The sequence below is a fragment of the Sciurus carolinensis genome, chromosome 16 (assembly GCF_902686445.1).
Source record: "Sciurus carolinensis chromosome 16, mSciCar1.2, whole genome shotgun sequence".
In the NCBI taxonomy this organism is placed as follows: domain Eukaryota; kingdom Metazoa; phylum Chordata; class Mammalia; order Rodentia; family Sciuridae; genus Sciurus; species Sciurus carolinensis.
Genome location: NC_062228.1, coordinates 56603463 through 56615502, shown reverse-complemented (window position 1 = coordinate 56615502; position 12040 = coordinate 56603463). Strand labels below are relative to the sequence as shown.

The window sequence follows — 12040 nt, the reverse complement described above, 5'->3', positions numbered from 1 at the left end:
TAGTAGGAGCCCAGTGAGGGGCACTGCTCTGTCCTCCTTCCAGGCAGGGAGGCTGCCTGGGCCCCCACTGTGAGAGGAGGAGAGGGTGGGAGGACAGGGCTCCGTTCTCGGCCTCAGCTGAATGAGCTCCCAGGAGGCCATCCTGCCTGGAGTTCTTAGGCCAAATGGTACAACCAGCCAGCCTCGGGGACAGTGGTGAAAATTCACTGACATTGGGTGTGGGACGTGCTAAGAGCCCAGCCTGGGACCTCATGGGTATGAAAAAAGTGACAGTTACGATAAAAATAACGATCACAAAATAAAAAGGTACAGATTATCATTGTTACTGCATCTATAAATGTCACAACCCTGACTGATGCATCCTTGTGTTTCAAACGTAAGCGTTTATAGTACGAAAGATAGAGCCCTTGGAATGCAACATCACAGCTGCTGGAAGAGCTGAATGAATAGCATTCCCATTATTTGTATCTGTAAGATACCAAGGGCCGGGCGCAGGGAAGGCGGTGGTGGGGGTGCAGGGCAGGTCAGGTGGCAGTGCTCCGATGCCCCCACGTCCCCCCACCTTCATCTCCCAGGTGAAGACAGGTCTGCGGGGAGGAGGCCCCTCCCCAGCCACCCCCATGGCTAAGCCAGGCAGGACCCCTGCCTCCCCTCACCCTCTCTACAGAGCAGGGTCCCCGGGTGAGCCCAGCTCCCGGAACAGTTTTGCAGGTTTTGCACCAAGGACATGCTGGCCTCGCCTCTGCTCTCCCCCGTGGTTAGGAGGTCCAGCAGCTTGGACTGCCCGCTGTGCTGGCTTGTCAAGGTTTCTGGGGGTCACACCCAGGCCTTCCCTCTGGCCTTTGGGGCCTCCTCCCACTGCTGCTGTTGGGCGACTTGAGTGACAACTGGGAGCGTGGACACTTACCCCAGGACCTTCATAGAAGGCACTTTGGGCCTCCCCAGGGGCATCCAGGAGGTCATCGCTGTCCAGCTGCAACAAGACCCGTCCCCACCCAAGGTCAAAGGTCAGCAGGGCAGGCCCAACCCCTAGAGCAGAAGCCAATTTGGGGTTACTGTGGACAAAAAGAGGAGGGGTGGGGGAGAGTACAGGAAGCTCGCCGCAGAGGAAAGGGCCTGGGGGCACACTCAGGACCCAAGGCCAGGCCCCTGCTTGGGCTTCAGTGCCCTCTGACGTGTCCCCCTTGGACATGAGACCGCTGCCTCTGCCTATGCCCAGCTGTGCCCTGCCTTTTGCCCCAGCCTGGCAGCATATCCCTCAGGAGTCACCACACAAGCCACCTGCTCCCAACAGCCACGTCCTTCTCACCAAGTCAGCCCTTCTCACACAGCCCAGCACCTAACACACCGTGTGCGCCAGTCTCTGAGAGGGTGATGCCCTGCTCTGAGGTCCGGGGGCATCTCTGGTGCCTAGAGCAGGCCCTGCGTCCATGTATGAGTGCCCAGCACATCTGTCCATGGCTGGGGCCTCCCAACATTTCCTCTCAGCTGAAGGTCTCTCCGGAACCCCAACCTGCGTATCCAGCAGCCCACCAGGATGTCTGGAATCTGCCCTGAACTTGCACTCCCAGAAAAACAGCACTACGATCCACTTAGTGGCTCACATCAAAATCTAGTACTCATTCTGGGCCCTCTCAGTCCCTCGACACCAAATCCACGGGCAGTTCTAGTTGATTCTACCTCCCAAATAGATCCCAGATCCAGCGCTTCCTCCTTCCTCCTCTGCCTGAGCTGCAGTCGGCTCACTGTCTCCTCCTGCACCTCCTCAGCTCCACAAGTCACCTGACCTCCTTTCTGGCAGTGGAGCCCCGTTCCCCTCCCTCTGAGCTTGGGCCAGACCTCACGGCTCTCTTCCGGTGAACATGGTCCGATGGAAGTGACCCCGCAGGACTCTGGAGCCTGGGTCATAAAAGGTGCTGTGGCTTCCTCCTCCTCTCAGATGGTGGCCTCTGGATGACCCTGTGGCCATGTCCTGAGGCCACCTGGCAGTCCCGTGGAGAGGCCCATCGGTGAGGCCCTGAGGCCCCCCACAAGCAGCCACAGGAAGGAGTCACGGTCAAAGTACGTTTTTCAGCCCCAGAGAAGCCCTAGGCGACACAGTCTGTGTCAATATTTTGATTGTGCCATCACAAGAATCCCTGAGCCAGAAACACCCAGGTAAGTTGCCCTCAGGTTGCTATCACGACTGTGACAGCTATGACAGCTGTCTCACGTCATACGGAGATGACTTGTTTCGGCCACAGACACTAGCGGCTCCTGGTGGCCTCACCAGACTTCCGCTCTTTCCCACTTTGCTTCAGTCTCCAGGGTGAACACTGGACCTGGCATTCTCCTGCTCACGAGAGAAGCTGTCGCATTCTGAATAAAACATCCAAACCCCTCTGTCAGGGCCTCTGGGGCTTCCACGGCCCGGTGACTCGCTCACTCCAGTCTCACCTTCTCCAAGCCTCCCCTTCGGTGTGGCCCCCAGCCTTCCTCTGGTCCCCTGAGCCTGCTGCTCCCTTTCCCACCTTTCGCCTGCCAGGAGCACTGTGGCCACCCTCAGCATCACCCTCTCTGACCACACTTGCTAATGGAGCCTCTCGTCCCTTTCGTTTTCTTTTAATCGCGTGCGCGCCCGTGCACCCGTGTGCACATTGCTGGGGAACGAACGAGGGCCTTGTGCGTGCTGGGCGAGCGTCACTCCCCCGAGCTGCACTCCAGCCAAACCTCTTGTGCAGGTGACGTGGTTCCTCACCACACTGTGCACAGCAAAGAGACGGGTATGGTGTGAGGGCAGGAATTTACTATTTTGCCCACCGATATAACCCCGGTGCCTGGCTTACACAGCGCAGGGCAGCGGTCTCGTGAATCACTGCCACTTCTGCAGCTCTCTACCCAGGACGCCTCTCCCTGACCCCGTGTTTACCTTCTCGGATCCATGCAAGAAGTCATTGAGGGCCTGCGGGTCACTGAAAGAGAAAAGAAGAGACACTGAGGAGGCGAGCTGGGGAGGGTGGGGGTGCCTGACAGAGGGTGGGGTGGAACCCATTACTCACCAAATCACGTCTAGTAAGCATCTCCCATCCTCATCATCCATCGCCACTGGATGGGGTGGGGTCAGGAAGAGGGCGAGGGAGACAAGGTTAGATTGTGACAGTTTCCTCAGTCCCCTCCCTTCAGGGGAGCCCCCTGAAAGGGCCAGAGTTTCTGCCTCCTTGAGTCTATGGGGACGGACGGAGCAAGGCATCCTCCCAGGCAGAAGCTCCTAACCAAGGACACTCCCTTTCCTTCCTTCCTCATCCCCGAACTGCCCCAGCACTGAGGACGACACTGACAGAGACGTCTGGACCACAGGGCTCTGTGCTAAGTGCCTCAGACGCACGAGCTAAGCGGGTCCTCAGGATCCCGTGGGGGCTGCCACCTCTACTTTGCAGATGAGGAGCTGCAGGCGCCAAGATGGCTACTCTCTGATCTGCAGCAAGCAGGCGGCAGGGCCAGGCCTCGCCCGTCCCACCATGCTGCACTGCTCCCTGACACGGGCCTGGCCCAGAGTGGGCGTGAGGTAGGGGTCTGTCCCGGGAAGGAGCGGAGGAGGAAGGGAGGCGGGGTGGCAAAAAGGGCCTCCGGTCCAGGTCCCGGGCACCCCCAAAGGCCATGCAGGGTGGTTCTCAAGGAAAGGAAGGGGACGGGAACCAAGGGAGAGGAGAGAGGGCCCTGCGGGTGGGCAGAGTCAAGGAGCGGGCGCTGCCCTCGCCGTCGGAGTGATGAGGATGGCGAGGGCTAACGTCTGCCGAGCCTGCCTGTGCCAGGCCCGGGCGGGTCACAGACGTTAGCCTGTCACCCCCAAGAGGAAGGGGTGTCCCACCCCTCTGCCCTTCCAGGCTGCCCTCCTCCCACCTCTCCAAACTTCATTCAGCCGCAACCCTGCCCCAGACACTGGGCCTGCCGTCCTTCCACCCGCCCATCTCCCCGCCCGCCTCTGCCATCCCGGTTCCCTAGCGGCAGAGTGGGGCTCCCATCCGCCGCTGTGTGTGTGAAGGGGCGGGTCCTGAACCTCACTGAGGCTCGGTGACTCAGGGACCAAACCTGCACGTTCACAAACCTGCCTGCGCCCCCCGGCCCCTCACCCAACGGCACTCTCTGGACATGCCTAAGGCGACCTCCTGAGCCACCCTGACGCGCCAGCCTCAAGCACTCTGGGATACAAGGAAGAGGCCGGACAGGGGCCTCCAGGGTAGGCTGGGGCTTCTCCAAAAAGTGCCTGGGGAGGCTGACAAAGACCCAAGGCCTCTGGCCAGAAACCCGCCCCAGAGACACGCTGCATGTGCTCCCAGGGTCACAGACGGCCACAGGCCCGGGGCCCTCCTGGGCCATGCTCTTCCCTGCACCCGCCAGCCCCAGCTGCTTCCTTCTGCCAGGAGCCCCTGCTCTCCCCACTAGCCAGGGCAGCCCACCAAGGTCAGACCTGCCAAGGACGTGGAGGAAGGGAAAAGGGGGCAGAAAGGTCCTGCCTGCAGCTGGCACAAGGCAGGGAGATGGCCCCAGTGACCCAGGCTGGAGCAGAAGGAGGTCACTAAGCCAGGTTTGGCCAAGTGGGAAAGTCCCTTCCTGATCCTAGAGCCAGGGTGGATAGGCAGGTGCATGGGGGGATTCTTCCCTGGTTACCTGTGCTACCAACGAATCATGAAGGGAAGGAGGGGGTGTCCGCTCCAGGCCTACGCGGGGCCCCCCGCTGGGGACTTGGAGAGCGTCCTTTCAGGGGCCAGCTGTGGAGAGAGAATGAGAGGCTGTGAGCCTGTCAGAGGTATGGGTGCAGGGGTAGGCTGCGGGTGAGGGAAAAGGACAGGGAGGGGACAGCGGACACAGGGAGGGCTGAAAGGGCAAGGCTGAAGAGGACACAGGACAGGGGCCGAACACGGCCGAGGCCACGCGGTGCACACGTGGCCCACGGCGCACACTGCTCTGCGCCACACCGTGTGCACTGGGCGAGTGGACCCAGGGCTCTCACGCTCGAGGTCGTTAAGTCCCTAAGCTGCAGGGAGCACTGACTTAGTGAAGGCGGAGCCACTGCTCCTGGGGACACAGCAGGTTTCTGTCAACCAGCTGACATGCCTCCCGCAACTCCCATCAGCAGAAGCTGTGGATCCGCACGGTGCGCCCCCGCCTGTGGGCCTGCCTGGACCCGGTGATCCAGCACAGGGCTCGGGGGCCATTCTAACTGGCACAACTGTCAACCAAAAGCACAGAGATGTGGGAAATGTGGCACTAAAAGACTGAAAAGGACACTATCATGAGCTGAAATGAGAAGGCGGGACGTTGGGGGACTCCAATGTTTTGCCACACTAGACCCTTTTACAAATGACCAGGAAGGTGCCATTTTTGCAAGTCAGTGAATCTACAAACAGGGAATCTGTGCGGGTGAGGATGGACTGCAGTAAGAGCAGGCCTACTGTGCGCCAGGCCCTGGTGTGGGCATCTGGGTGTGTTCACTCATTTCTCCATCTCTAAGTCCCCACGAGGCAGGCGCTTGTCACCCCTGTTCTGTAGATGAGGAAACGAGGGCCGGGAGGTCAGCTCCCCGGTGAGCGGCCAGGCTGGGACAGCAGAAGCCCTCTCAACACGCTGCTTCTCGGACTGGAAGCACGTTCCTCTCGAGGCAGGTGGCAGCCCGCCTGTCTCTGCACCTCTCACAGATGCTCGAGATTTGGGAAGCAATGTGATGCGGCAGAGAGGGGCAATGGGAGCAGCCAGAGGCTCCCGTCCCTCTCAGGGCCCCGGCCTCAGAGGGGCTGCCTCAAGACCTCAGTGCACGGATCCTCGGCATCTGGAACCCGGACCTGCCGCCTAGGCTGGGAGGTGTTCGCAAGCTCCAGGGGGCTTCACAGACATTCTCCCTCCTCCCTGCCTCGGTTTCCAGCATGGCCCAACTCTGCAGCAGAGTCAGGGACAGAAAGGCCTCTTGTGGATGGCCTTCTCCAAATGGGGTCTCTGAGTGTTCTGGGAGAGTTTTCTTTTCTTTTTCAGATGGGGTCGTGCTGTTGCCCAGGCTGGCCTTGAACTGCTGGGCCCAGGAGATTCTCCTGCCTCAGCCTCCTGAGCAGCTGGCACTACAGGTGTGCCCACTGTGCCTGCTTGTGAGACTTCTTGCTCGTGTGTGTTCACTCTGATGGTAATGTTAAATACACGAGCAGGGAACTTTCTGGGTTGTGACTGGGCTGGGGATTAAGACACAGAATACCAGGGGCTGAAGGAGACAATATAAGTGCCACCTGGGCACTGGATGGAAATAAGGAATTGTGAGGGAGACTCTAATGTCACGATGGCTTCGTGTTTCTCGTTTTGCCTGCCTTTGGGAGACATGCTCCAGGATACGGGGGGTGACAGGACCTGGGCAGTGTACTGCACACTGACCAGCTGTGGGCACACAGGGGCTATAGACCTGGGCTGTCCAGGCCTGTGCCACCACATGTGGCTACAAATGAAGGTCTGAGCTGGTTAAAGTTAAGTGAAATCAGGGCAAAGGAAATAAACAGAACCTCTCCAAAGAAAATACGCAAGGCCAATGAACATAAGAAGATGCTTGGCATGATGGACCCAAGGGAAAGGCAATCGGAACACTGAGAGACCACCTCACACCCACGAGGGTGGCCACTCAAAAAAAAAAGCAGAAAGTAACAGGTGCTGGCCAGGCACAGAGGAGTCTGGATGGAGCCCATGCTCATGGCTGGCGGCCACGGCAGCCTCTCCGGCACTAAAGTCAGAATGGCCGCCTGATCCTGCTGCCTCTCTGCCCGCACCCGCAAAGAGCTGAAGAGGCACCTGTGCACCCCAATGCACGGCGCCGTTCACAACCGCTCGCAGGTGGAAGCAACCAGCAGCCATGACGGGAAGGGACACGCAGAGGCAGGTGGGCGCATGCACGCACGCAGGGTTGGTGCCGAGGGAGGGAATCCTGCTGCACAGCACGCCCACCATGCCAAGTGGACAAGCCACAGGGTCAGATCCACCTAGACAACTGGAGGTGGCGGCCACGAGGGGCCAGCGGAAAGCTGTAAGGTCTGGAGAGACCTGGGAAGGCTGCATGGTGCCAACGCACTCGACGCCACTCCAACGCACACTTCCGACGGCGGTGCTGGGAAAGCGGATGGTATGTGCTTCACCACCACGAAACAATCTCAAGGACAGGCAGTTAGCAACATCAGGATTTTAAGTAAACTATATTTAAATTAGAAAGTTAAACAGAATTAAGCACAGACCTCAGTCAGGCCAGGCGCAGTGCAAGTGTGCCACATGCACTGGTGGCCTCCCCAGGGCAGGGCTGGGGTGGGACCTCCTGGTGGCAGGAAGCTCGCCCATGAACGTGATGGAGCCAGCTGCTGGCCGCCAGGCTCTGTCTTTTATCATTCTATGTGTTATATATTTGGAGTGGCGCATCATGAAAAATTTTTAATTAAAACATACTTTAGCCACGTGTGGTGGTGCTCACCTATGATCCCAGTAATGTGGGAAGCTGAGACAGGAGGATGGCAAATTTGAGGCCAGCCTCGGCAACTTAGTAAGACCCTGTCTCAGAATTTTAAAATGGAACTGGGGGTGTATCTCAGTGATAGAGCACTTAGTAATTCTCAGAACAATCAATTAATCAATCAATAAAACTTTAGTAGCTCACATTCTGTGTTTGAAGGTTGTTTGCGTCACCCCTACCAAAATGTCAGCCCCAAACAGAGGCTGTTTTCTGTTAAGTTCTCTGCAAGGCGGCAGCACACAGTAGGGCCTCAGTATTTATGGAATGGAAGCATGAGCTTATGAGGGAGTTCAACGGCACTGTGCATTTGTTGGAGGAGTAGCCTGGTGAAAAGGCATTACTAAGCCCCTACTGTGTGTCCGGCACAGGGAGAGCTGACGGCATCTTGAAGAGCTAACATGGACCCCGTCCTTGGCCCAGGGAGCACAGCTGGTGGTTCTGAACTGGGGAGGGCCCTGGACAACCTTCTCCACTCACCCTCGTATACCCAGGAGCTTTTGAAAAGCGACAGGGCTGGGCAGGCAGTTTGTGTGCGGAGCTGGTCTCTGGACAGTCTGTCTACCCAGCCCCCTGTGGGTCTGTTCCTGCAGGCATGGCCATGTGACTTGAAATGAAACGGAGTGGACACATGGTGTCCCTTGAGAACAGAAGTTCTAAGAGGCATCCCACGGTTCCGCTGACTCCCAGGACAGAGTGGACATGCGGGCAGAGCACTCCACCCTGAGCAGGCAGGCCCACGAGCGAGCCAAGCCTTCGCCAAGGTGAGTCTCTGAGAGCTGGAGCTCCCGCGTCACAGCGCGGCCCAGCCAGAGCCGACTGGCACACTCTCCCCCCGAGCCCCATACTCCCTGGCATCAGGCCTCCTGCCCACATCGTACCCAGCCACTGCACCGCGAGGGAGGGACGAGGCTGACTCATGCTTTATGGGAAACGGACTCAGAGGGGTCAGGACACTGGCACATCATACCGTGGGGCCAGAATCTGAACTCAGACCCTGTGATTCAGAAAACCTCATCCTTCACCACCACTATAAAAAGCAGCCAGGCCAGGCCTGAAAACCACAGCCAGCCGGAGAGAGCAGCAGTGACGCACAGTGACAAAGTGTCCTTCCAGACACCGTGTGAGCCCCTCCTCCACTTGTAATGCCGTCGGAGTTTTGCGCTGTCATCAGGAGCCGTGTGGGAGCCAGGGCCTCACAGGATGCGGAATCAAGCCCCGCTTGCTCCAGAGCTGCTCCCTGTCATCTCCCACCAGGAGTTTTAGTGACTGTCCCCTTCCCTGCAAGGAACAGCCGAGAGGCCTGAGCACCTGTCGCTGCTGCGCAGGGCGTCACCTGCGCCCCCACCTCCCCTCCTTGCAGAGCCCACTGCACAGGCCACGCCTGCCAACTCCAAGATGTAAACAGAGCCTGCTCCGAGCCAGCCTTCCAACCACAGGCACGCCTTGCCAGGTTGTGAAATCAGATCAGCAGGCTGACCCGGAACGTGGAGGGAAAGGAGCGGAGAGAGCAGAGGACACCGCAGCGTGCTCAGTGGGACGGGCCGCTATGTGAGAGACCCTTCGCACTGTGTGCATCTGGATGTGGCTGCGGGTCGTGCACAGACGTATTTCAGATGTAAGCTGAGGTCACACAGCCTCGGAGAGCCGGACTGCCCGGGCGCTGCAGTCCTTTGTCAGGTACTCACACCCCACCTGCTTGGCAGCTGGAGCAGCCACAGTGCCACAGGTGACACACCCCAGCATATGGCCTAGCTTCTGCTCAGTGAGACTGACAGAGAGAACTGGGGGGCGTGCACAGTTTTCTTCCAGAATACAAAGACAGAGCTTCTCTAGAAGAACATTTTTTGCTCCCTGCTTGTAGTTCTGAATAGAGCTGAGACAAGTGGAGCTGTGGCAGCTCTCTTGAAACCATGAGGCAACGAACCTGAGGCTGGCTGGATGCAGTGGCACATGCCCACGGCTGAGGAAGGAGGATCGAAAGTTTGAGGTGAGCCTCAGCAACTCAGTAAGACCCTAGGCAACTTATTGGGACCCTGTTTCAAAAATGAAAAGTACAAAGGTCTGGATACAGCTCGGTGGCAGTGTCCTTGGATTTGATCCCCAGCACACACACCCAAGGCTGGTAGACCCCTGAAGGACGGCGGCTGAGAGGGGATGGGCAGGCTGGTGTTTCTAGGTCTCTTGTGATGGCCAGGACTCGCCGTCTGCGTGGGTCAAGGGCGACTGTGAAGCAGTGCCAGAGGAGACTCAGGGGGCAGGAGTGGGGTGGGACTGAATCAAGGCCGCTGTGGCCACAGGAAAGGCGGCCAGGCTCCTACCAGCGCAGCCCGCCGCAGGGTCTGCCGCACACACTGCGCCTGGCTGGCTTCTCCACTGGCTTGGCCAACATGTGACGCATGTGACGCTGTGCGTTTCTGAGCCGCTGGCCCACGTGAAGTAGCCCAGGCTAGCCCACAGAGGGATGAGCGACACATGCCCGTCACCCGACCCAGCCAACAGCCAGCCACGCCCTGGAAGAACCACCTGTCTGACCACACGCCCAGCCAGGTTCAGGAGCCCTGGCTCTGTCCACTCTAAACTCTGGCCAGTGGCACCAAGGTCTTGTTAAGCCACAGCGGCAGGGTGTGTTTCCAAAGATGGCTGCGCAGGCGTCTTGGGTCCCCGGGGCCTCCCCTCCTGATTACTACCCCCTCTGACGGGGAGCCGCGCAGCTCCTGAAGCAAGACCCTCAGAGACAGTGGGACTCGGCTTCCGTCCTGCTGCTGCCACGCTGAGCCTGGGAGCCTGGGGCCGCCACGCCCCGCGGGAGGGAAGCCCACGCCGAGAGGACGGGAGCTCTGGTGACAGTGCCGTCTGCACAGCACCCAGCTCGGGAGCCGCACGTGCACGCGAGGGTGCTGTTAGCGCCCAGCCAGGGTCACGCCAGCCTGAGTGTCACGCCAGTCAGGGTCTCAGACCACGCGGGGCAGAGCTGCTGTGCGTGTCCATCCCGACTCACCAAATGCTGGACGGCGGAACCTCGAGCTGCCACGGCCCTTCAGCAACAGCAGCAGGGCCTCCTTGAGCGCTGGCCACTGGTCTTCCGCACAGCGAGCTGTCGCAGCCCTCTCTGGGGACCCAGGGCCGGCCTGCCCCGCACCAGACCCTCCCACGGCCTCCCTCCCCACCTCCAGAGCCTCCGTCCACCCGGTTCTCCAGTGAGCAGCCTCACGGCGGCCCTTCCCCACGGCTCCCAGGCCAGCCCTGGACGAACCTGCCGTCGAAATCCTTCATCGAGAGGCGGGTGCACCGCCCAGGTGACCTGGCACCCTGCAATTCCTGCCCGGCGACAGGCTTGACCCCGCCCGGGAGGCTGGCTAAGACCACCGTGGTGTCCTGGCCATCAGGTGGTCCAGGTTCTGTCCATCTGCCCTCTGCGGCCACCACTACCCACGTGGTCCCCGTCCACCAGGGCCAAGGCTGGGAGCACGTCCCCGGGCCCAGGTGCTGTCCAGGCGCTGCCCTCTCCTTCTCTCCACTCTGCAACCACCAGGCAGACAGCCCTCGAGCCCTCCCGGTGAGGAGACCGAGGCAGAGACGTGGAGCTCACCCGAGGCCACCCAGAACGGCAGGGCCGACTGAACCAGGCCACGGCCAGGCCAGCCTGCTGGACACCTGGGTGCCGCCTGCTCCACCCCGCCGCCCCCAGCGTGACCTCCCGACACCTTCCCAGGCCCGCCCCCTCCAGTGGCCAGCCAGTCCTGCCCCTTGGAGCTCCCTGAAACACCGCAGAGGCCCGCAGCTCACGCCTGGCAGATGGGCACCTTGGGGACCCTTTGGGACACCCTCCTGTGCGGCGCAGGCTCCACAGAACACAGCGCCCACGAGGCTCCCTCTCGTGTGCGTCTCTGAGGACCGGCAGTGGCTGGAAGGCCACAGGCACCTCAGGGCCGGTTCATGGGAAGTAGGGGGAAAACTGAGAACGGGCAAGACCCAGGGCACCAGGGAAGGCGGGCGCGCGATCCCACCTACGCGGACGGTGGGGGGCTGCGGCTCTGCGCAGAGGAGCCAAGAGGAGCCAAGAGAAGCCGGGGAGGCGCACACAATGCTCCTGGTGCCCGAACTCCAGCTGGCCCAGGAATCACCTGGGGGCTTTTCAACTACAGAATCTGCATTTCCAACAGTTCCCAGTGATGCCGCAGGCAGAGACCACACCTGGGCCCATCCCTCAGCGTGCCCACCCAAGGGGACGAATCACAGTGAGGGAAACTTCCTTCCTCAGCCTCCTCTGCAGCGAGTGGGAACAGCAGAAAGAAGTTCGCATTTGGATAAAAAGGCAGAGCCTGGCCTTGGAAGACTGTTTGTCCTTGTTGAAAAGACTGCCGTGGGTGTGATGACAATGCCCGGTGCTACAGCAGCCATTTTGCACTCCTGAGACAAAGGCCAAGAAAGCCTGACAGACACAGACCCAATGGCCTGACATCGGCTGCCAGACGTCACTGAATGGCTTTCTACTAGACATCTCGTTCCAGAAGAGAATTTTTTAAAACCTGG

General features: G+C 59.8%; 1 protein-coding gene across 2 annotated transcripts in view; it reads right to left on the bottom strand.

The window, feature by feature from the left end:
• The window catches only part of Bicra (BRD4 interacting chromatin remodeling complex associated protein), a 71367-nt gene that overhangs the window by 20761 nt on the left and 38566 nt on the right, over positions 1–12040 (bottom strand). For both annotated transcript variants that reach the window (XM_047528493.1, XM_047528494.1), the window contains exons 2-5: positions 4648–4748; positions 3039–3084; positions 2909–2951; positions 908–973 (exon numbers count right to left, since the gene is read on the bottom strand). In XM_047528493.1, the coding sequence (XP_047384449.1) occupies positions 908–973; positions 2909–2951; positions 3039–3079 (150 nt within the window). In that variant the 5' untranslated portion in view covers positions 3080–3084; positions 4648–4748. The remainder of the gene's footprint in view (positions 1–907; positions 974–2908; positions 2952–3038; positions 3085–4647; positions 4749–12040) is intronic.